Source organism: Vespula vulgaris, chromosome 1, assembly GCF_905475345.1.
Source record: "Vespula vulgaris chromosome 1, iyVesVulg1.1, whole genome shotgun sequence".
NCBI classification, from domain to species: Eukaryota; Metazoa; Arthropoda; class Insecta; order Hymenoptera; family Vespidae; genus Vespula; species Vespula vulgaris.
The window spans coordinates 7,535,666-7,559,215 of record NC_066586.1 but is presented as its reverse complement, the minus strand read 5'-3'; the positions used below and the strand labels follow the sequence as shown (position 1 = coordinate 7,559,215).

General features: G+C 30.0%; 1 protein-coding gene across 1 annotated transcript in view; it reads right to left on the bottom strand.

Annotated features, from left to right (window-relative positions):
- Positions 1 to 601: 601 nt before the first annotated feature.
- The window catches only part of LOC127064546 (somatostatin receptor type 2-like), a 54,212-nt gene continuing 31,263 nt past the window's right edge, over positions 602 to 23,550 (bottom strand). Inside the window, exon 2 of the mRNA XM_050995776.1 lies at positions 602 to 3,835. Coding sequence (XP_050851733.1) covers positions 2,209 to 3,477 — 1,269 coding nt within the window. The 5' untranslated portion in view covers positions 3,478 to 3,835 and the 3' untranslated portion in view covers positions 602 to 2,208. The remainder of the gene's footprint in view (positions 3,836 to 23,550) is intronic.

Below are 23,550 nucleotides of genomic sequence, written 5' to 3'. Positions count from 1 at the left end.
AAATCTAAATCATTGAGTTTGTTAGACATGTATTAGACACTTATTAAGAAGAAATAAGAACACGTGACGTCTACAATGTAAACGTGAAAAAAATCAGATATAGTAAGTATACCTAAGTAATCCGAAATGAACTTTCTATCGACAAAAAGATAGTAATGCTAGAAGATTGCTAGGAGACCAGAAACGTAGACTCTTGATGCTGTCGATGAGTTTCAACATCCGATATCTCTATCTCTCTCTTCTTGAGTGTACGACGTCAGTAAGAGAGGAAGAGTATTTCAAGTTATCGAATTACTCCGTTAAGTTTGAAGCGATAAGTTATTGGCTCATCCACCGCAAAATTATGTTCGCGAAATTATCCGATAAAATTATTTTACAAAAAATTTCAAAGATTAGGTATATACGAAATTTGAAATTATATTTTTAGAAATGAGACGAATGAATATGTGTATGGTTTGTCAATTATTTCTTTGAAAAATAAACGAATATTTATAATAAAAAATAGATGATAATTTATTTTAATTATTGGATAAATAATAGATAAAAAAAACAATATATTCATTAAAATATTATACTTTATATTGTACGTTTATGAATAATTCGAAAATAATTTTATATATTTTCTTCAATTTTTTTTAATTGAATTCTTTAAAAATATATAACATCATTTGACAGTCGGCTCTCTATTTTGGACGTTTCTGAATAGTCGTTAATATGAATGAATCATAACTTTCGACGACATACAAATCAAACGATAGTACGTAAAGTCATACTGTATGAAGAGAGGATAACTTCTTCGACCGTAGGTAGATTGGATTGGACTAGAGAAGAGCTTTACAGATCAAAAGCTAACTTGATTAGAGAATAAATATAGAGAGCTTTTGACAAGGATGAATATTTCACGAAGTAATCATAGACATTGGGAAAAATAATGTTGTTTACTGTTTCTCCGATCGAGAAAAAATATCGACAGATACTCGTCATGAGGAATGTCCTTTCTTCTTTTAACGAAATGACAAATTTTACGGACTGCGAAGCATCGACATTTATTTTTGGCACGATGGGATACAGCCAAGCACATTGTAAATTTAAATTTCAGATACGAATAATATCAGACTGTGTTATATTCATGTAATTCCACCTGAAAGACAACGAGAAAATACGGACACACTTGAAAATGCAAATGAAACGTCGTCTTTACGAGCACAAATATGTGATTTTCAAATTATTTACACATGCACATACGATGATCGAAATTCGTCGTCAAAATACGAAGTTTACTTTTTACGACACTTAAGACCTAAAATCGACGATGACAATATAATCGTTCGAATTCTTTGGTATTTCAATTTGACAAGAATTAATTAAAGAACAAAAATATTCTACAAGTTATCACGGCGCTATAATCACTGTTAAATTTGAAGAATTGATCCACGAATCTGCATAATTTGTAATAATAATAATAATATATAAATACATACATACATATATATAAATATACATATACATGTATTTATATATAAATATATGAATGTACATATATAAATACATATATAATAACAAATAATACATATATAAATACATATATATATATATATATATATTTCTTATGAGAGAATAAGAACAGTCACTAGAGCAAACTAGGGAACTCGATCTAGCACCATTAAATCCGCACTCGAGTACGACACATCGTTTTTGTTCTCATGTTCTTCTGCAGAAAGTTTCTCGCGAAGATCATCCACGTTATAAGAGACCAAGTTGAGTAGTAGCCGATTTTATTGAACGCGAGAACGAAAAGAGGAGAGGATCTTGTTCTTGGAAAAGAGCCGGGATGTTCGGCCATTAAGTCATTGTTTTCCAATGTTTCACCATCGACGAGAGGGACAACGACAACTCCTGCAATGGGATTGTTCCGTTTCTTTAATGTCGTTCCTAGATCAGCAAAATCTCCATCTTTCTTCCTCTTTTCGACATTCCCTTTAAAAACTTCATTATTTGGTACGAACGACCGTATTCGGAGGAATTGAAAGTTATCGAGGTCGAAGTATTGGTCGCTAATCTCCAAGGATAATAACTTTCATGAAATTCTGGATTCCATCCAAAAACTCTCGTTTGATAGAGAATCAATAATTTTATCATAGAAGACACAAATATTTATTTTTTTATGATTTCCTTTATATTATCTTTAACATCGTTGAATAAGATAATTTAAACTTGCGTGAGTAGAGTGAGCTGTGCCCCATTCTTTAAGCCTTCTTTGTCTTTATTAGCATGATCTCGATTATTTTCACTAGTCACTGTAATATTCGATCGTGATGTCATCGTTACGGTAGTAGTCGAAGTTTTACTGACCAATAGACCTCTCTCAACGTCCTCATCTTCTAACTCGAGTTTCGATTGTCCCAAAGTTACATGACGATTAGATTGAATCTTCTCAGCATTCGCTTTATTCCTTCGTGGAAATACGCTGTTCTCGATGTGCAGTGTCGCGTTCACGTCCTTACCTGCTGCGCAAGTGCAAGCTTTCATAAAGCTTTTCTTAAAATTGTCACTAAGAAAAGCGTACAATATCGGATTCATAGCACTGTTGCTATAGCTAAGAAATCCAGCCAATAGAAAGCTAGCGATACTGATGCTTGACTGACATTGTTTCGGGGGTGTATAAATCAGAGCTACTTGCATTAACCAATAAGGTAGCCAACAAAAAACGTATACAGTGATGACGGTTAACACCAGTTTGGTCACTTTACGATGAGAACGTTTTTTCTCCTTTGATTTATTTTTCGGTCCTACCGTTTGAAGTTTCCTGATTACCAAGAAATAAAAGATCAATATGAGGATCAATGGAACGGCAAAACCCAGAATGAAAGTATAAAGAGTGAAAGCTGTTTGACCACCGCGATCGTCCGGCCAATAAATATTGCAACTGTTACCCTTAGGTGACTCCATTACGTTGGCGTAAAGAAATACTGGAATCATAAAGATTGCACTTTTAGCCCAAGCGGTACAAGAGACTATTCTGGATATACAAGGTGTTCGCATTTTCGGAGAAGATATAGGATGACAAACGGCTATGTAACGATCGGCACTCATAATGAACAGGAAGATACTACTAGTGAATTGATTTATACTCGTTGTTGTCATATAAATCTTACACATTACGTTCCCAAAGATCCAGCTTCTCGTACTCATTGTTGTTACGAGAAAAGGTATACCTATCAAGAAACATTCATCTGCTATAGCAAGGTTAACGATATACATGTTCGTCACCGTTTGCATCTTTGAAAAACGTAGGACAACGTATATCACCAAAGTATTCCCAAGTAAACCAATGATGCAAACGATCGAGTAAAGAATCTGTGTAACCAGAGAAAGAATCGGCAAATCAGCCTGACAATTTTGTATCGTCGTCTCATTGGTACTGTCTGTTTGCGTGTAATTGATGATGCTAGTAGTCGTATTCAACGTGTCGTTCATCGTGAAAATTTTCTTAGACCTTTTTCAAGGTCGGTAAATCGTAAAGAATATTTTCGAAAATAGAGAATACGTGTAGTCAATTGTTGAGAAATCGACGACAAAGGACAACGATTTAAACGTCGATTCTTCGTCTCTTCGAAACATACAAGTGGAAACTCGATGATATCTGCGACGAAAATGACGACAAAGTAAACGGCGAACTTGACATTTTCTCCTTCTTCGTCTGTTTCTGCTCCTTATGATGATGTTTCATCGTACGGTACATCGAAGAGGACTTATCGTACTTATCTTGGCCTTTCAGCAACAATTCTCTTCTTCTTTCTCTGAGAATATCAGTGTACTACTTCGAAGAGAATATCTGGAACAAAAGGAAAACTTTCGTTTTACGCAATAGAAATAACCAATATTGAACTCGTACTGGATATTACTTTCTAAGGGATACCTTCCTGTACTATCTTTGAGTTTGTACAGATATTCTCTAAGTGTATACATATATATATATATATATATATATATATATATATATATATTAGACAGAATTCTATGTGTAAGTGTCTACTTATATCTGTGTATGTATAAGTTTCTTTCGAGCATACAACGTCCTTTCTAACATTCGGCTGCAACTAGTATTACGATTTTCTTAACCCATTGTGTGTGTTCCCATTTGCCCTACACGCTAGCCTAGTTTCGATTCCAAAGACGACAGAAGGTTTCTAGTTTATCGAGAACTGTGTTTTATATACCTGTTATGTTCATAAATTCATACTAACTAACATTTACAACAAATAACCAATGTTAAATAACTACAGATGTTGGTATAGATCTAATATTAAATAAATTATTTTTTTATTAAATTTCGCATTAATTAAAATATCGAGTAAAAATTAATAATAATAATAATTGATATAGCAGAGAGAAATTTAAAGAATACGAATATATGTTGAATACATTGGTCGACAATTAAAATCTTTTTGATTTGAAAATAGTCAATACGTATTGATTTCAACATAAAGAAAATGAATATAAATTTTAAAACTCATTATTGGTACAATCGAATACAGGAATGTTGAATCATTGACGTGTATATTATTGTTTCTGTACGATGAAAATCGTGACATTTATTTTATTATTGGTTGCGTTATAATTGCATTATTTACATTTATGTCCGTAAGTAGTATATATGAAAAATGAAAGCTTAATATAATTTTAGTCATATTCGTTTTTTTCACCTCTCAAAATTAGATGGTCGAGAATTTGATTAGTTTTATTTAAGAAAAAATTTCAAAACATATTTATCTTGTACAGTGATATTTATCAAATATATATTTTCTCGATCGTAACTCTTTTTTCTGATTATTTTACATGGGTGCGAGAAACTTTGAGAGTATATTAACTCCTGCAGAAAAATGCAAATTTTCTTTCGGAAATGAAAGTAGACGGACGTGCGGAATGACGCGGTAAACGGGTGCGATGTAGAGCCACGATTTTTCAACGGGTAGGTATATTTGCAGCAGCCTGAACATAAAACTTTATGGTCTCTGCAGTATGAGTGCCGACATGTGTACGTGTATCTACGTATATGTGTTCGCATGATAGCGTTTCGTGTTTACGATACCCCTGAGAACTGGGCGGAAAGTGCATTGTGCTGAACAAGGGATGACGCGTGTTACCTTCCTGAAAGCGCAACACTTTCGGTTTTAAAAATGTAAACGTTACTTGTTTATTATCTTACGATATTGATTGTTTGTCAATATTACGGTATGGACTCTACAATATTTTTTTTTCAATTCTTTTTTTCGCTTTATAATTTAAACCAAGCATGGTTTATTATATTTATAGACAAATGAAATTAGTTCTCTAGAGAATATTTTACGTGTAATGATTAAATATATGTATAATTCACATATATATGTATATAATATGCATATATAAATATTTGTTTTATATATAATTATATATATATATATATATATATATATATATATATATATAAAACACTCATGAATAAAATCATATTTTGAGAACGTTCGATACTGCATATAATAGAAAAGTGGATTTTACAAAGGAAAAGTTTCTTTTACAAAGGAAAGGTTGATAACGATAGATATTGCCGGTGAATCTCGCAATAAGTCGTTCTTCCAACATTAGTCACTCGAAGAGGAAGATTTTTATAAAGAAAATACGTTAGAAGAAAATTACCAAGCTTCTACTCTTTTCTTCTCATCCCCATTTGTAGATAAAAATGGAAGAAAAAGAAGAGATCAGAAATATGGTGAGCTTTTTCGCGCTTCGTATGCACTATGATGCAAAAGAGGATTCTTTTTCTTTTTTTCTTTTTTTATTCCTTCTCAAGAGATATTCTCATTAAATGAGAAAGAAAGAAAGAGAGAAAGAGAGAGAAAATGAGAGAGAAAGAGAAGGAGGGTAAAAGAAACAGTACAATAAAGGAAAGCACGACTTCAAAACGATGTAAAGGAGATTTCTTTTTACTGACTATTTCTCATGACTGTATAATATTGAAGACGAAGTCGAAACAGCTGTTGAAAAAAGGATACGAGAACCTTTTTCAGAAAGTTAAAATATCAAAAACACGGCGTAAATCAATTTTACATGAAATTTTTTTTCTTAATTCGCTCTTCGAACTGGAATCTTATTCAGTTTATTTCTTTGTAAAACGAATAGGTTGTTGATTATACTTTTCGTCTTTTTTATTTGACTTCAAGATACCAGACAGAGATTTGAATACTTAAATACACGCAATAAATGCATTTGAATAAATACATAAAGAATCGAAAGATTAAACGTTAAAAAAAAAAGTGCAAATTAGAGGTCAGTTTAGAAGATCAGATTTAACCGATAATATTACCTTCTTTCTATTTTTCGAGATCGATGAGAAAGGCACGCCATTCTTTATAAACTCTATACTTTATTAAAAAGTAAATTGAATACCATTTAAATAGTTAAAAGATTTTCGATATTTTCGTGAAATTTGCATGGAATGAAGAAAGAGATGTTTCTTTCGATTAAATTTATATATAAATTCCATTTTAAAATATTTGTCGAGTGACATAAACGTTACACATGAAAACTGTGCCATAGGAGCGATATTAACGCATCTAAATTTAGGATCGATTAACTAAATTCTGACAAGTAGGATACCTTTGACAGTTGCGGAAGACAAACATAGAGCAACAAGATAAACAAACATAGAGACGTCTCTCAATCTTGTTATATCCAAACACCTTAATGATCTTCCAGAAATTTACTCAACTGTATTATCCGTTCGTGCTATAAAGGCATATACAAAAGCATGTGCATATATAAATATGTTTAATGTTTAATGGGTCTTAATCGACTTGCGTCTTCATGCATAAAAAATGATAAAATGATCGAATATAGAAATTATTGACAATAAAAAAGCGAATAAAAGTACTTAAATCTAGCCTTGGATGTATCTCAATATACACGGATTTTTATATAAATAAAATATTTCAATACATACAGATTTTATAAAAAATAAAATAATATCATGTCTTTTTATATCAAATAATGTTTGAGTAATTCAGGAAAATTAGAAAAAATTACCGAATTACTGTCAATCGCAAAACGATTAATAATACAAATAAAATAAAAATGATTAATAACAAAATCTAAGACCTATTTAATTTTTATATTTATATTTAATTAAATAGAATCGTTACTAAGGATTGTCAATATTGAAGTGATCATGAACAACTTATAAAAAAAGAGAAAAACGAAAAAATTAAGTCATCAAACGAATAACATTTTCTATTATTTTTATATTTTATGAACCTAGTATATTAGATAAAAGGATAAAATGTAAGTACAATTAAACATAACTCTTACGGGTTAACATGTTAAAGTGGATACTTGGATGTACATAGAAAAATTTCACATTATCTCCTTGTCGCACGAGTCTCGTATAAATGTCTCACACATATATTCATGTACACGTACACATGTACACGCATAAACGTAAGATAAAAACGTAGCTAAGGTCGAAGGTCTCTCATGGAGGTCACACAATCGTTTCATTCAAAGGACCTATTCCAAGTTTTATTATAACCTACCAATTGGAAGGTCATATTTTTCACAATATTTGAAATAAAATATCGAAGGTACTATAGTAGCGAAAAAGATAACGAAATATTGTGCACTCCGAGAACTTCTTTTCGATTTCTTCCTGATGGTTTGATGAAATTTGTCACGTGACCTCACTCCGTAGATAATCATAAAAATTTTTATTGAAACATTCTTGAAAATTCGTTACCTCGAGGTATTTTCGTATATGTAAAAAAGGTGAATGAAGTATCTGTTTACCTAAAAAAATTTAGATATCTATGATATCCGAGAGATCTTGAAAAATATAAAAGTTCGAAATTTTATGATAATAGAAAATTACGATGATAGCAACATTAAAGTAAATAGTAAGTAATATGTAATAAATTTTACATTACTATAAAATAATGTTATGTCTTCTTTTTTATTTCGATATCGTATTTATTAGATACGCAGAAACTTGTATCTTCTCGAGATATGTTCTCTGATTTATTCATCGAGTTTTTAAACGTTTCACGATGTTATTTAATAAATTTCGAGGCCATCGAATCGATTTTTTACTTTAACTCGTTAATAATAATTATCTATAACGAACCAAATAATAAGACCAAAAAGAAAGACCTGGAAATAATGAGAGAAAATTATTAAAGAAATATTAATTTATATTGTAACGATTGTTGAAGTTTTAAAATTATACGAGTTAATAAGGAACATCATTATTTTAGTTAAAGAACAAAAGAGCTTGGAAAAATACCAAACACCATGCTACTCTAAAAATAATACGTATTTAACGTCAAAGAAATTCGTCAGTAAAAACTTTCCTCTTGCTCGCCGAACATTCACTGTAGAGAAACACGAAGAACAGTTTCAAAATTAACTGGCGACGATATTGGAAAAATCGTTGAACTAAAGGGGGGAGACAAAAAATATAAAAAATATTAGATAAAATTTCAAAAAATATTTACCCTCTAAAACTTTATATAACTTTTAAATAACGTACTCATGTAGTTATATATTTTGTTTTATTTTCTTCATGATTTTTGTCATGCAAACATTAATAGTTACTTTATATTCGATTATTTTATCATATCACACTGAAAAATATAAAGTTTATTGTTAGCATATAATATAATTATACTATAATGTATATTTCATATAATATATTCTTCATTTTTGTAGATACGAACAAATATTTGATTGTAGAAGATTAAAAAATTGAATCTGATGATTTGCATGATAATGGAAATTTAAAATTCAACTCGATGAATAGATAAACTTTAGTTGCAAAATTTCCTTTTGCGTTCGTTCCTCTTTAAAAGAATCAGTAAGGATGTGGATGAAGAAGAAGGACGAAAAGAAATAGCAGAGAGGAGAGGTGGAACGATGTAGAAGAGGGGTAGAAGAAGAAACCTGGCTAGAGAAATTAATTACCTCTCTCTCTCTCTCTCTCTCTCTCTCTCTAGAGAGACTGGTAGACACTAAAAGTAGAAACTCGATCTCGTGAATGTAGGAAAGGGGTGGAGGTTTACCGAGAGTCTGTGAAATAGGAACGGGCAAATAAAACACTTTCGCTTCTAGCCGCGAAGAAAAAGTGACGACCGCGCCATTTCAACGGAATCGACGACTGCACGATCTGGCTATAAAAAGAAATTTTCTTTTTTTTTTTCTCATATTCAACATCGATTTTGGAATCATCTAATCTTCTGGAATCATCTAATCCATTTATGAATTTGTATAACACGTTCGAATTTAGAAAAATCGAAAAGGATATATCTTTCAATAAATTCGATAAAAATATATCGAGTTCATGAATTGATTATAAAAATAATTACAATAAAATTATATGTATATATATAAGATAAGTATATAAATAACTATATGTTAAATCTCTATAACTTCGTATAACTGTGAAGTCACACACATACATATCTATATTATTTTTTCACGAAATAAATTATTTATTTATATCCAAAATCTAATATGTACTAAGTAGAAGTTATACTTATTATTACAGTTATACCAATAAGTATAACAAATTTCACTTCATATAATATTTTTTTTATAGATATAGAAAAAACTGGATTAATAGATAATTATAATGTACGTACAAAAAAAAAAAAAACACGGACAATAAAATATTATTAGGCCAACAATACAATTTTGTAACAATATTTCTACGGCAGGGCCTTTTCTTTCTTTCAATTATATATAATTGACGCGGCAGCTTTCAGAAAAGTGTCTTTTAAGAAATGATACGTGTCGCTCGAAACTAAATCGCGCAACGTCAATCAATATAAACAGCATGTGTGTGTCGCGTGTCGAGATACGGATTCGATTCTGGCGAAATAAAAGAGAATTAATGACTTTTTCTCCCTTGGGATTGCGTGAGTTTGCCCATGCATTGGTAACCAATACAGACGAAAGAGAGAGAGAGAGAGAGAGAGAGACAGAGAGAAAGAAAGAGAGAGAGAGAGAGAAAGTGAATGAGGTGTTAAAGGAGAGAGGGATAGAAGGGAAGGTGGTGATAGTATAGACAGAAAATAGTATACGATGTGTGGTATATAGTTGGAAAGAAACATAAAGAAAAAAAAGACAGAAATAGGGGGGCGAAAGAGAAAGAGAGAGATAAGGGGGCAGGGAGAAAAAGGGAGAGAGAGAGAGGGAGAAAAAGATAGGGGGCAGGGAGAGGAAAAGAGAGAGAAAGAGAGAGAGAGAGAGAGTAACGTCGATGAGCTAGTATTGAAGTAACCGAGAACGTATATAAAAGTGAATAGATGGGCTCTTGTATAACTCGGAACTCTTCGACGTCCATCCAACACGAGAACGTGCGAGGGATGTTCGTCCGATCGATAGTTCGATGAGTTAACTCCGGATACTCGCGAAAAAGAAGAGCAGAAAAGATTGAAGAGAGAGAGAGAGAGAGAGAGAGAGAGAGAGAGGGAGAGAGGGTGGAAGGAAAAGAGCACATGGACAAATTTGATGAAAGGAGAGAGCTCATCTTCATTAAAATATCATGGTATTCGGTATATTTCTCTCATTGTTGATTACTTTTCATTCCAAATTATCATTACTGAACGCTGACTGAACTTTACAAGTTCTCTTAATTAATTTCGCTGAGAGAAAGAGAAAGAGAGAGAAAAAGATAGTGGTGGATTGGATAAATCCCCATTTATTATCGTGATATTCTTTAAACTTTCAGGAATTTTCACAAAAGTTTTGTGAAATGCTGATAATGAATAATCTAGTTAAGTGTACCTATCGCTGATCCCACAGTTTCAAAATTGAGCGAGATTAGCGAACGTTTCATGCTTCAATCTCTTGAAAATATTTTCATAGAGTTACACGAAAACGTATAATTTGTTCAATTTGTTCTTTTTTTTTCTTTTCATTCAATCTCTGTTTGTTCTTATTTATATACAATACCACTTGAATGAGTGTGATTGTTTATACATTGAAAGAATGAAACTAAAAATTTTTAATTTTTCTTATTGTTCGATATTTTTTTTTTTTTCTTATATCCACCAGCCCAATTTCTTTTCTCTTAATTTTTGTTCAGCTTCTAACATACCTCCTCGTACAAATTCCTTTAAGAAACTTGCGAATAATCGCTAACTCAGCTCCGAGAGAAGGTCGATAGCGCGGCGTCTTAATTAATTTCTATGAGCGAATCCTGAACATAAAGCACGTAAGAAAAGGTAAGGAGAAAGAGAAAGAATTTCCGCATTCGTATGTGAAAATTAAATATGCGTCTAAGTTCCCTGCATTCTAACGTGTATCTTATATTTATCTTTTTATCAATTATATTTCTACATTTGTAAATATAAATATCTAATACACTAATAACAAAATATCTATATGTATATAATTAATAGATAATATAATAAATAATATAATATCTATATAATACTGTATAAATATATATCTATATACATAATTTACATCTATAATTTATATAGAATATATAGATATTTCAGTATTAATATATTAGATATCTATATAATCGATTTTTAATATATATATTCTTTTTAATGATAATAAGATAACAAGAATTAAAAAAAAAATTAAAATAACTTCCATTATGTGGTATGAATTTGTATATATTTTATACAAATATTGAATGAATTTCTCTTAATTTATACTTTTATGTATTATGAAAATATATTATGACGAATTTATCACATTTACGATTTTGGTATGATGATAAAAAGGTAAATAGCGAATTGGAACCGTTGCATAAAAACAAAAAAAGAATAGAAGCACAGGAACTGTACAAAGTTGAGCCCATTACGCACGTATGTTTATTTTAGCATGCAATTTCGCGGATGCGTTTAAAATGTGTACACACTCGTGCATCCATGTATGCCTTTTACAGGAGAAAATAAAAAAAGAGAGGTCATTCGGGCTTCCGGAATGATTAATGGAATGGTAAAAATTCGATCGACAGCACAGTCCGAACTCTGAAGTGAGATTTATGCCAATGTTTTCCCATCGGACACTTCAACCTATCCTCTATTTTTATTTTCGACGATGTTTTGCCTTCTTTCGAACAAACGTGATAACATTTTCAATAACACTTCAAAGTTTTATTATCCATTTTTTTTCCCAATGACGTGATTCTTTTTTATTGATAAAACCGAAAAATGTTTCTCTTTTTTTGAAAAAACTAATTGGTTATTATATATATATATTAATTTATTTATTAAATATATAAGCAATCAAATATAATTCATAAATACATGTATATATGTATAACATCGAAAATTCATATGCTAATAATTAAGAACAAAACGAAGTCTTGAGAAAACAATATGTAACAATTTTATAATCATTAACCATAAAGTAAAAAAAGATCTTATTATTTATTATCTAAATAAAATCAACGAAAACGAAAGATCTATTCTGTCACTGAATATGAAAAGATAAGGATCCAAAATGTTAGAGAACTGATCGTTCGAAAATCTGTCCTCCCTTTTTTTAACACGTCCAGTCGGCTAAACAAACGAGGGGTGAAGAAAAAAAAGAGAATCCAGAAATCTATCATTCCCGACGGGGCCCGTTCTATCTCCGAATCCTCTTCGTTGAGATGGACCTTTTCTAAGTCTGCTTCTTCTTTTTCCCCTCTTTCTTCATCGATCGATCTGTACTCCTTTTATCGGCGTTGCGACCTTCGAAAGCACTTTTTACGCTCGAACGTGTCGCCAAGATTTATGCGCGAGTACTTTAAGGCGCCTCGTAAACGAGACGATGAATCTCGGTCGAGAGACGATTTTCTATAGTACATTGTAACCAACGTACACACATACACAAATCAGTATTATTTTAGGACGATTATGTCAAACGAATGAATTCATCCGTGAATAATTAACAAGTTAGAATGGAATATATTTCAGTGAGTTGAGCGATCGTTAAAAGCATTATTAACACAATAGAATAATAAACATACTTATCGCTGCGCATTAAAATCTTTATTATAATTATAAGGATCAAAAGTTTTTTTCATATTGATTGGTAATTGATTTTGAAGAAAGTTCTTATTGTGTAATAACGAAATAGTATTAATATTTGTTTATGAAAATATTGTGAAATTAATATTAATTGAGCAAAAGTGAATTTGATTATCGTTGCAATCATGTTTCCTTTCTGAGGTGGAATATTAAGGGACTAGATCTGTTTTCAATTTTAATAATTATCTCTTACTATTGATAAATATTCAAACCAGCATGTGCAATTCGAATTTTATCGTTTGAAACAAAATCAACTAATTTTCGTCTAGTAAATAAAATAGAAAAGAATGCATGTGTTCGTTCATTTATTATATTGTACGATGGAAAATTTTGTTGCAACGAGGAACGATTCAATAACGAGAGGATGCACGCATTTCTTCCATTTTATTTCCCTACCTTCTATTTTCTCGTTTAGTCTGCTTTTATATACGCTACTCCGATTCCATGTTGAAGATCAATGAATTTCCACGCTTCTATAAATACGAAATAAAAGTGAAAAATAAATAACGGAACATGAAAGTAAACAAAGGAATATTATAACTTTTTTAATCTGAAATTCTATGGATAGATTATGTTCCATGGATTCATAAATAAGTATTTGTATATGTAAGTAGGGAATTTATTATAATAAAACACTACAATATTTTATTTTAATACATATTGTAATTATTTTTACTTAATTGCAATATTATTGTGATAAATTCATTTATAATAAATAACATTTATTCTAAAGGAAATTTATTATTAATTATATTGTAATATAGACATATATGTGTGTGTATATATGTGTGAATCAACTAAATATTTTTAAATTATGGAATGATTTAGTAGTTGTGTAATGATCTATTATTCCCATCAAAGTAATTTAAATTCGATTCATCTTCTTCTTTTACTTTGTCGACAAGAATTAATTATCACCGTTGTATTATGGTACATATAATACAAGTATATTGCCATTGTACCGAAACTATTAGACCGCTGTTTATACGGCAAAGAGAATGACTCTTTAATAAATATCCGTTCTACCTTCTCAGAGAAGTCTCTTGTTATTCTATATTATACAATTGCAGCATCGGTCCAGTTACATTCACAATAAACAAATCATTTGTTCACCTGTGTCGAATGGAAAGGACGTACGAAATAACAACGTGGTTATACCGTTAATTATCATCAATGAGATTAATTATCGATTGTCGATTGAACATCTATTATCTATATCACCTGCTTTCTAACGTATCTTATACATATTTATTAATTTCTTTTTATATAATAATTAATTAAATAAAAAGTTAAATTATTCTCATCTCTTGACAGAAATCTATAGATAAGAATTTACTATAAATTTGATTAAATAAAATTAAGATAAAATACTAAATTTCTATTAAATATTTATTTCGAAATATTATTAAAACATAATATGACCAATTTATTGTCATTTATTATCACGAAACGAAAAGTACAATGTATTTTGATTGAATGTATAAACTTGCAAAATTATTCTTGTAACTAAGTTAAATACGCAACCTATTTTCATCCATTTTAATTTTCCATTTTATCAACCCCGGTTATTATTTTTATCTTGTTTCTTTTTTAAAAAAAGAAAAGCCTCTATAATTAATACGAGATTTAAGAATATGATTTTTTTTTGTTTTCTAGTAAATAAACGATGATAATAAGGAATAATCGCTAAATAAATTAACAACGAATAACAAACTCGCGGTAATGTATTACGGAAACTAGAAACCCGATGTTTGTTGTTCGGAGTGCGGGTTGCATAATTGTAACAGTATATTTTAATGAGCGGTTTCGCCAAGAGAACATAATGTCGAAAGTTTCGAGACAGCAGGATCGTTTTATCACAGACTCCTAATGTCGTGAACGCATACACATACATATATACATACATACTTGAGTTTCCATAAGCGAGAACACAACCCGAGAAATACTTTTTTTATATGAGAAAGACGATTCAATCTGAAATTACGGTTTTAAATTAGATTATTGTCTAGAATTGTTCAAATGAAAAGATTGTTTGAACGAGTATCGACTTGATCATGAAACACATTTATGCGTTTAAATAAGTGATCAAAAGAACAATCTATAGTCATAGTTTTAGATTATTACAATAACCAAATTGACTTCTCTAGTTCAGGTTGTGATAAAATTTCATCAAAAATGAAGATAGAAAGAGGGATAAGGAGAGAAAGGGAGAAAATAAAAAAACGTAAAACGAAGAAGCAACATTCCATATCTTGTGAAAATAATAAAGAAAAAGTAGTATTATAAAAATTGAATCAAAAATTATTAGAAACTACTGCGTGCTTCAAGTCATTTACTCCATATATAGGTAACGTTACGAACAAGAAAAAGTACTTAGAATTAATTATCTGTCGGGGAGAAGTTTACTGAAGTATTTTCTGGTTACCGTATACGTATATAGACACATTTATACATATACATACATATATTCATTCTTGTGTCTTACATATGCGTACGTGAACATGCAGTAGGCGTGACCGAAATCATAAGCATAATTTCTTTACCGAACTAGTTCATAAAGATCATTAGTCATGGCTTTCAGTACGCCGATGTATCATGGAGAACCTGCAGTGCATGATTTTATTGCTTTTAACAAGGTATACCATCGATCGTTAGCACGTTTACGAGTCACCAACGAAGGTGTATAACCAATTGAAAACTTTCTAATCCTTTCTTGTTATTATCTGGCTATATAGTTCAAAAAAATGACTGTAACATTTAAAGCTACACGAATTTAACTCGTAAAGCTTTTCGTGGTATCTGAAAGCTTGCGTTCGATGATTTAAACGAGAAATTTATCAACCGATCGGTCGAGGTTATTAGGTCGATAAAAAACTTTAGGAACATTTCGCTATATTAAGCTCATAGTTGAACTTTATATGATCTCTTCAAATGTTGGTCATCATAGAAATTCAAACTTTAGAAACGTTCTTCTTTGATTTTCTGCACAAAAAATATGGAAGTTCTCTAATATGTATACAAGCATGTATACGTATATATGTTTATATATATATATATATATATATATATATATATATATATATATATATATTGCATATAAGCACGTATGTGTGTATGTGTATATATATATATATATATATATATATATATATATATATATGTGTCCATTTTAGTGAAAGAGAAATAATAAAAACTATAGAGACTAGGAGAAACAATTCCCAAGCGTTCCCGATTCGTAATTAAGAACAGCATTAACCTTGTTCCGCAAATTTACAGCAATGAAAATAACTTCTCCTACAATGATATCTTACTCGACGCAGCTCAAGCTTCCAAGACAAGTGCTTTTAATTAAAAACAGTACCAAGCGACTTTGTCCACGTCGAGAGGATCATAAACAAAAGCTGATGGCAATTGCTATGATAAGTTTAACAGATGAATTGTAAATTATTCAATTTTACATATACTGTTATATGCTATTTAATTAATTATTAATATGTTCTTATAATAATAATTAATCTTTTGTAATAATATTTTTTTATTAATAGATTAATTTCTTGAAGGTTACCAAATATCCTAACTAAAGGTCAAACAAAAGTAGACTCGATCGATCAGAGAAACAACTACAATTACGTTACTGATTCGTTTCAGAAACGATCACTTTAATTGATTTCTCTGCCCACCTTTATTCTTTTCCCCTTTCTTCTGTTTCTTCCTGCCTCTTATTGCTCTTTTTCCAGCGGTGTGTAACACTATAGGAGGTACTATATTACTAATAATGTATAATCGATGTATCGATTTGTGTACACGCTGACAACCCGTCACTGAAAGGTCTGTTTCCGAGTTTGACAAATTATCAATAGTGCATTGTTGCTTGAATGAAACTAGGATATTTCTAATATTATAGAATTCATGCAGAATGAATTCGTAACTGTGCATACGTAACTGTTATATTTCATAATCCTTCACAAGCTAAATTATTTATATTCTTTATCTATTTTATTATATTATAAAATAATATTCTTACATCATATTTATTATATATGTATGTATTATCATATTTATTTCTATTCGTTTTTACTTATTGATTTGTGACTATACTTACCTTCAAAATTATATATATATATATATATATATATATATATATATAATATAGTTAAAAATAGTGTGATATTTAAAAAAAATAAAATAAAATAAAAAATAATGAATGAAACTGAATGAAGCAAATATTTTTAATAATAATTCCTAACTATAGCTTTTCGTTCGTATAAAATCAAAACACACGATTATTACAATGTTGACTGAAATAGAAAAAAGTTTGCGGTATGTCGAATTGAATAAAATTTTCGATAATTCGACGAACGAACATGCTTTTCGAAAAACCCATGCGGATTATCGAGTTCACTCGTCGGACATTTTTTTATTTCCTGGAGTACTAACTCTCATATAAGTGTAAATTACTTTTTATCAGTGAACATCACGAATAAATAAAAATAATTTATTTTATATCGTTGGATGTCTCTTTATATAATATATATAAACGTTCGGTTCCATTTATTGTTAATTTTTTCATTTCGATAAATAAATTCATATAATTACAACGAGAAACATATTGAAAACGAGAAAAATAAACGATTTAAAAATATAATAGAATAAAAAATTAGAAAAAAACTAGGTTTTATTTCTTTATCTCTCTCTCTCTCTCCTCTCTTCTTTTCTCTCCGAAAATCATATTACATTTATATTGAAATAAAGGAAGAATATTTGTTTTTTCAAAAAAAAAAACTAATCGTTGCTTAGAAGAAATTATTCGGCGAGAAACGATAATGACGCAAAAATTACGGATACGAGGATTTTTTATACAATAAATTTATAAATAAGTTTTTTAAGTGACAACGAATACGGATATTTATCAGACATTCCATTTAATTCAATTATAAAAAAACCATTTCTTTTTCTGCTAATAAAAATAAAACGAAATTTGATAGTTTTAACAAATCAAATAAATGAACAAGATTTTTTATCACGTGTTATTTTTCGATTAATTTTCGATTACTATTCATTCTTGTTTGTTAATTTTAAATTTTAATTTAAGAATTTCTAGATCCAGAGAAATCACAGTTTTCATTTTCATTAACAATACATGAAATAGTTATACGAGTATATACGATATACGATATACGAATATACGATACCCATATAATATTATATTTTTCGTAACATAATTTTTAATTAGATTATGACATTTAATTATTTTATCGTCACATTAAAAAAATGCAAATGGAACTTTTTCTAACAAATAATAAGATTATGCTGGAAATATACATAGGTTACAGTAGAGGATTTAAATATTCTTACAGAAAGAATACAGAAATGTATTTCTATTGTACGAATATTTAAGTATCTCATATATATATGTGTGTATATATATATATATATATATATATATATATATATATATATATATATATATATATATGTATATATAATAAGACTCAACTTCACTCGAAAGAAAGATAATCGTGCGTTCTCTTCGTTATCAATGATGACCCAGTTAAAAGCACAATAGCACACATGTAGGCTTTCCTAACTGGAACTTTTTCAACGCTTTTGAAATCTGTCAAGACATAGTAGCATCGTTCATTTCGTGTGAACCAATATCGTTGTTGGTCTCTATCGTGCTGTCGTGTAAATAAGTTTAAACGGAAGTCTACAGAGATGAATATAATAGGGAAGAATAAGTTACTGAGAGAACAAATGTCACGTATACCCTGCGGCACATTCTTGAATACCTGAAAGCTTGACAGCCATCACGTTTCAGCCCAGTCCAAATATTTTCTCTATATCTTACCATCGACCTTTATTGTCTCTTTCTATGTCGCTTTTATCTACTTCGAGTATGACATAAGTTAGTTTAGAACATCAAGAATCGTAAATTGTATTACCGAGTATTTGCACATTGAAGTTATACAATGTAATACTATTTTCAAATAATTACTCATGACATTTGTCGTACATTAAGGATTGATAACTTAGCAGAAATTAATAATAAAAATAAACATAATCTATTCAAGATTATGAGGTGAACGTCAAAGAAGCAAACAAAAAATTATTTAATATATGTATATCTAACGTTGATTAAGAGAATAAATTCATAGTTAAGATATTAAACGTGAGATATCAATAAGATCCAAATCGAACAAACCTAGAAGATAGAATAAAAAGAGTGGATACAAAGAACGGAAAACGTCACATTCTGCGTGACCAAACTGGATACATAGCCAATACACACAACACGCATAGAAGTACGAAGGAACGTATAATACAATGGAAGAAGAATGCTTTGAATTCGCTTTTCGTTTCGATTCTCTACGATTGTTCCGCCACCACGGAGATATTTGCTTTTAAAGTCCAATCGATTCGATCGTCCGTTGCGTTCGTTCGCGTATCAGATGTATCTGATATATTTCAACGTATACTTCATTCTGGAAAAATCGAAGACAATCGCAAGATTCATTTTTTTCATCCCTTTTAAATTCGAACATATACGTACAAATGAAAGATCGATTGATGTATCTTTATACGCCGCGATCTATGTTCCACGTTGAATTTCCAAGAATTTATATGGGTCACTACTTCTATCTGTTCTAAGAATAAACACATTGCAAATCGAAGCGAGCGCGTTATTTCCCGATCAGTAAATTAAATTGCATGAGTTTGAAATGTAATCTCGTTGGACTTTTAAACGTGGTTGCAAATATTCGATATAAATAGTATTTGTAATAATATATATGGTATTGAATTGTATTATAAATTAATTTAATTTTGTGTATCATTTGTTTTTTTTTAAATAAAAAATACGAATTCTTTTCATAATTCTCGAAATAAATTATAAATAATTTACATCGTATAGTAAAATATTGTATAATTAAAACAAAATAAACTTTCTAATGTTCTACAACGACGTCGAAATTAATATCGTTAAGCGAGTTATCCGATTACAAGGAGGATAGCAATAATCAATTAGCTAAGAAAGATCACGTAAATAAAGTGATATAGTTTTATCGTCGTTTACAAAGAAATAAGAACAAGTTTTCAAGAAGGGGTGTAATTTAATTAAACTTTCTTATAGCTTGTCAATAGATAATCAATAGATACTGTCTGAACAGATAATCGATAGAAGGATGCTCGGTAAAAGATAACGTTATTAATACCCAAATATCTTTTTACCTCTTATAATGCTCTTTTAAAATAAACGAGCTTAAAATTCTGACGGAAAGAGTTGGCTTCGTTATCGGTTAATAAAAAAAGGAACGAATCGATTGTAATCTATAGAAACTTGGGAATTCAAATTCCTTGATTAATAAAAGAAAAAACAATTTTTAAATTCCATTAAAATTGAAAAAGACTTCATTATTTGATTCATAGTTTTTAAAGGGAAGAAAAAAGAAAAATTGATAAAATATCGAATTTGTTTAATACTTTAGAAATGTTTTTGTTCCATCAAAACTGAGAAATTCCATCAAGATTGATAAAAAAAAAAATTACGAAGAAAGCTATGAAAGAAAATCAAATCGATGTTCAGGGAGATCATAAATGTTGGAATATCTTTCGAACGTACAAGGGCGGTACGAATATCTGGACATTTTCCCACGTTGTGAGAGAACAGCGGAGTGTGTAATTCATTACATGAAGGCAGCCGTATCGTTGAACGAGACACTCACAACGAGCTTCGGCTTCGAGAAAGACCGCGATGCAATAAAGCACTGCGATTCATGGGCGTGTCGCTACAAACATTATTTTCTCGATGACGTGAAAATAGGTTTACCCTATCGTTCAAATTCGATTCTGAATATATACGTAGATACCTATTAAGAAAATAAATCAACGAGATTTATTCATTAAAAATCATGTAAATGAGTTTTTATCATCATTTTATTTTATTTTATTTTATTTTATTTTATTTTATTTTATTTTTTTATATAATTTTCTTCCTTTTTTCCTCTTTCATCGGCGTACGTACATGTCTTCGCATGGAAAAGTAAATGTGCAAAGTGCGAAATTTTGCAATGCAAACTAAGCATCATCGTAAGAGAAAACTAAGTTAGTTTTCTCAAGTTCTAGTATCTATACATGTGTGTATATATATATATATATATATGTATAGTTATGCTACTTACGTACACTTGTAAGCTAAAACCTCTGTCATGCAAGGTACATAGCTCTATGTCATTAAGTTAAAACGAGTAGCTAATTTTCTACGTTTTAATATCTCGGGGAAAACTTTCCACTGAATTATCGTCAATGACGAATTTTCTTTTCTATCTTAATAAAAGATAAGAGATATCATTTTATCTCTTGTATAAATGACGAAATAGATTTATTATCTAAATTCTAAGAACTCTGAATGAAATTTTTTCTCATAACAAAGATTCATAGATACGTGAAAAATATGATGATGTATCTTCTCAAATATTTGCAATAGTGGTACAACTGGATTTATCGTTTTTCATGGATAATCGATAAAAAACGACAGGCGTATGCAAAGTAACACGAGAAAGAAGAAGGAAAACCGACGATATTTTATGACTATACTTACGACGCTAGTCACAAGGAAAAAATTCGTACGACCGGTTGCATCGATCATCATAAAATTTTTGCATATTCCGTGTGAAAATGGAAGTAGGAGGATCGATGCTGTCACGTTCATTTATAAAATTTGAAAAATGTATGGATAGATCTTTCTTTTTTTTTCAAATTACCGTAAGTAAATATCTACTATAAATCAAATTTGCAATTAAGCATAAAGAAAATTACATTCGATTTTACATTCGTTCTTTTTTATTTTCTAGTATTCGCTTATCTTGTTAATTAATATTCCATATGCAATAATTTGCATTCGTCATTTCTTGAAAACTTATACGCGAGACTTGCATTCTAATTTAGATACAATTCAGATTATTATTTAGTAATTTATCTCTTCTTTATAATACACTGTGAACTAACGACGAAACTCACAATACGAACTTTCATCATATATATGAAAAAGAAGAAGAAAAAGAAGCGTATATAAAAGGGATAAAGAGTACCGTCGTTGAACGTGCTGCTGAATAAGATAACAACGTGTAAAACGACACGGTTGCGAGTTTCTGTACTACGAGAGTTTCATTTTCGTTTTACCGTTAAGTAGTTCAAGAACAAAAAAAATTCTTTTCGAATTAGGGATGTAAAAAAAGTATGAAAGAGAAGTAAAAAAAAAGAAAAATACAAAAAATTAGACTGCCAAAACTTTTCAAAGCTCTATATAGAAATTAACGATCAAATTTACCAAAAATATTGACTCCCGTGCATATTTTATGCACCAGATACGAGAAAAGGTTCGTTCTAATTCGAATAACTAGATTCCGAAGAACATACGTATATAAAGCTTTTGCACGCATTCACATATGTAAGTAAGATACATAAGATGTTGAGATTCGTCAAAAATATCTTGCAAATGCCTCATCGGCCAATCCGTGGTTCGTATGAACTCTGACGAACTCGTAAGATCCCAAGATAAATATAACTTTTCAACCTGGAACTTAACGGGATCTAACGAGCCGTTCAAATCCTATTGCGTTTCGTAACTCGTTTATCTCTATATTTATTTTCATCGTAAATCCGTCGAATTCATTATCGAATGTCGTAAAGTAACGTTTTAAATGTCACTTTTTTAACCTATCTATTTCTCTCTCTCTCTCTCTCTCTCTCTCATTTTCTCTCTCATTTTCTCTTTCTTTCTCTCACAACCATCATCGATAATTAATTTTAGACACATAAAATGAAGCTCAACGTTATCGAGGTCGTTTCTATTTTATACCGATAATACGACTTACGAAATGTTTGCCATACTACGATATTCAACTTGCATATTAATATTAAGATTACCGTGTGCTTTCCACCCTACCGGATTCATTTATGCTTAATGAGATTCGTCTGGTCTTTTTATAACATTCTCCATCTCTTTTTACCCGAGTCCCGATCGTTAAGTTTTGAAACTACGCCTACGAGTGACCGCCTAATTTCATTTTATTATATCTATAAATCTTTATGAAACGATATTGAATTTGTTTGTGTAAAGCGAAATGATTATCGTATTTGCAATCTTGTAAGAACAAATTCAAGTTATTTCTATTTGCTTGTTAAACTGCTGATGTCGTTTCAAGTGAATGAGGAATCTATCTTTCAAATTGTCTATACGAAGGTAATTGCATTAGATAAGGATAATAAATTAGAAAAGACTTGATTATTTACCCTTTTCTTCGTTCTACTATTATCTCGATTACGTTCTTCTTATATACGTTACTGATGAAGATTGAAAGATAGCCTTGAAACGAGTCGTTTGATGAAAGAATATTAAGAAATTCTCTATATTAAGAATAAGCACGAAATGATAAATGAAAAATTTATCTTATAGAGTTAAAAGAAGAAAGAAAGGAAAAGGATATTTGAG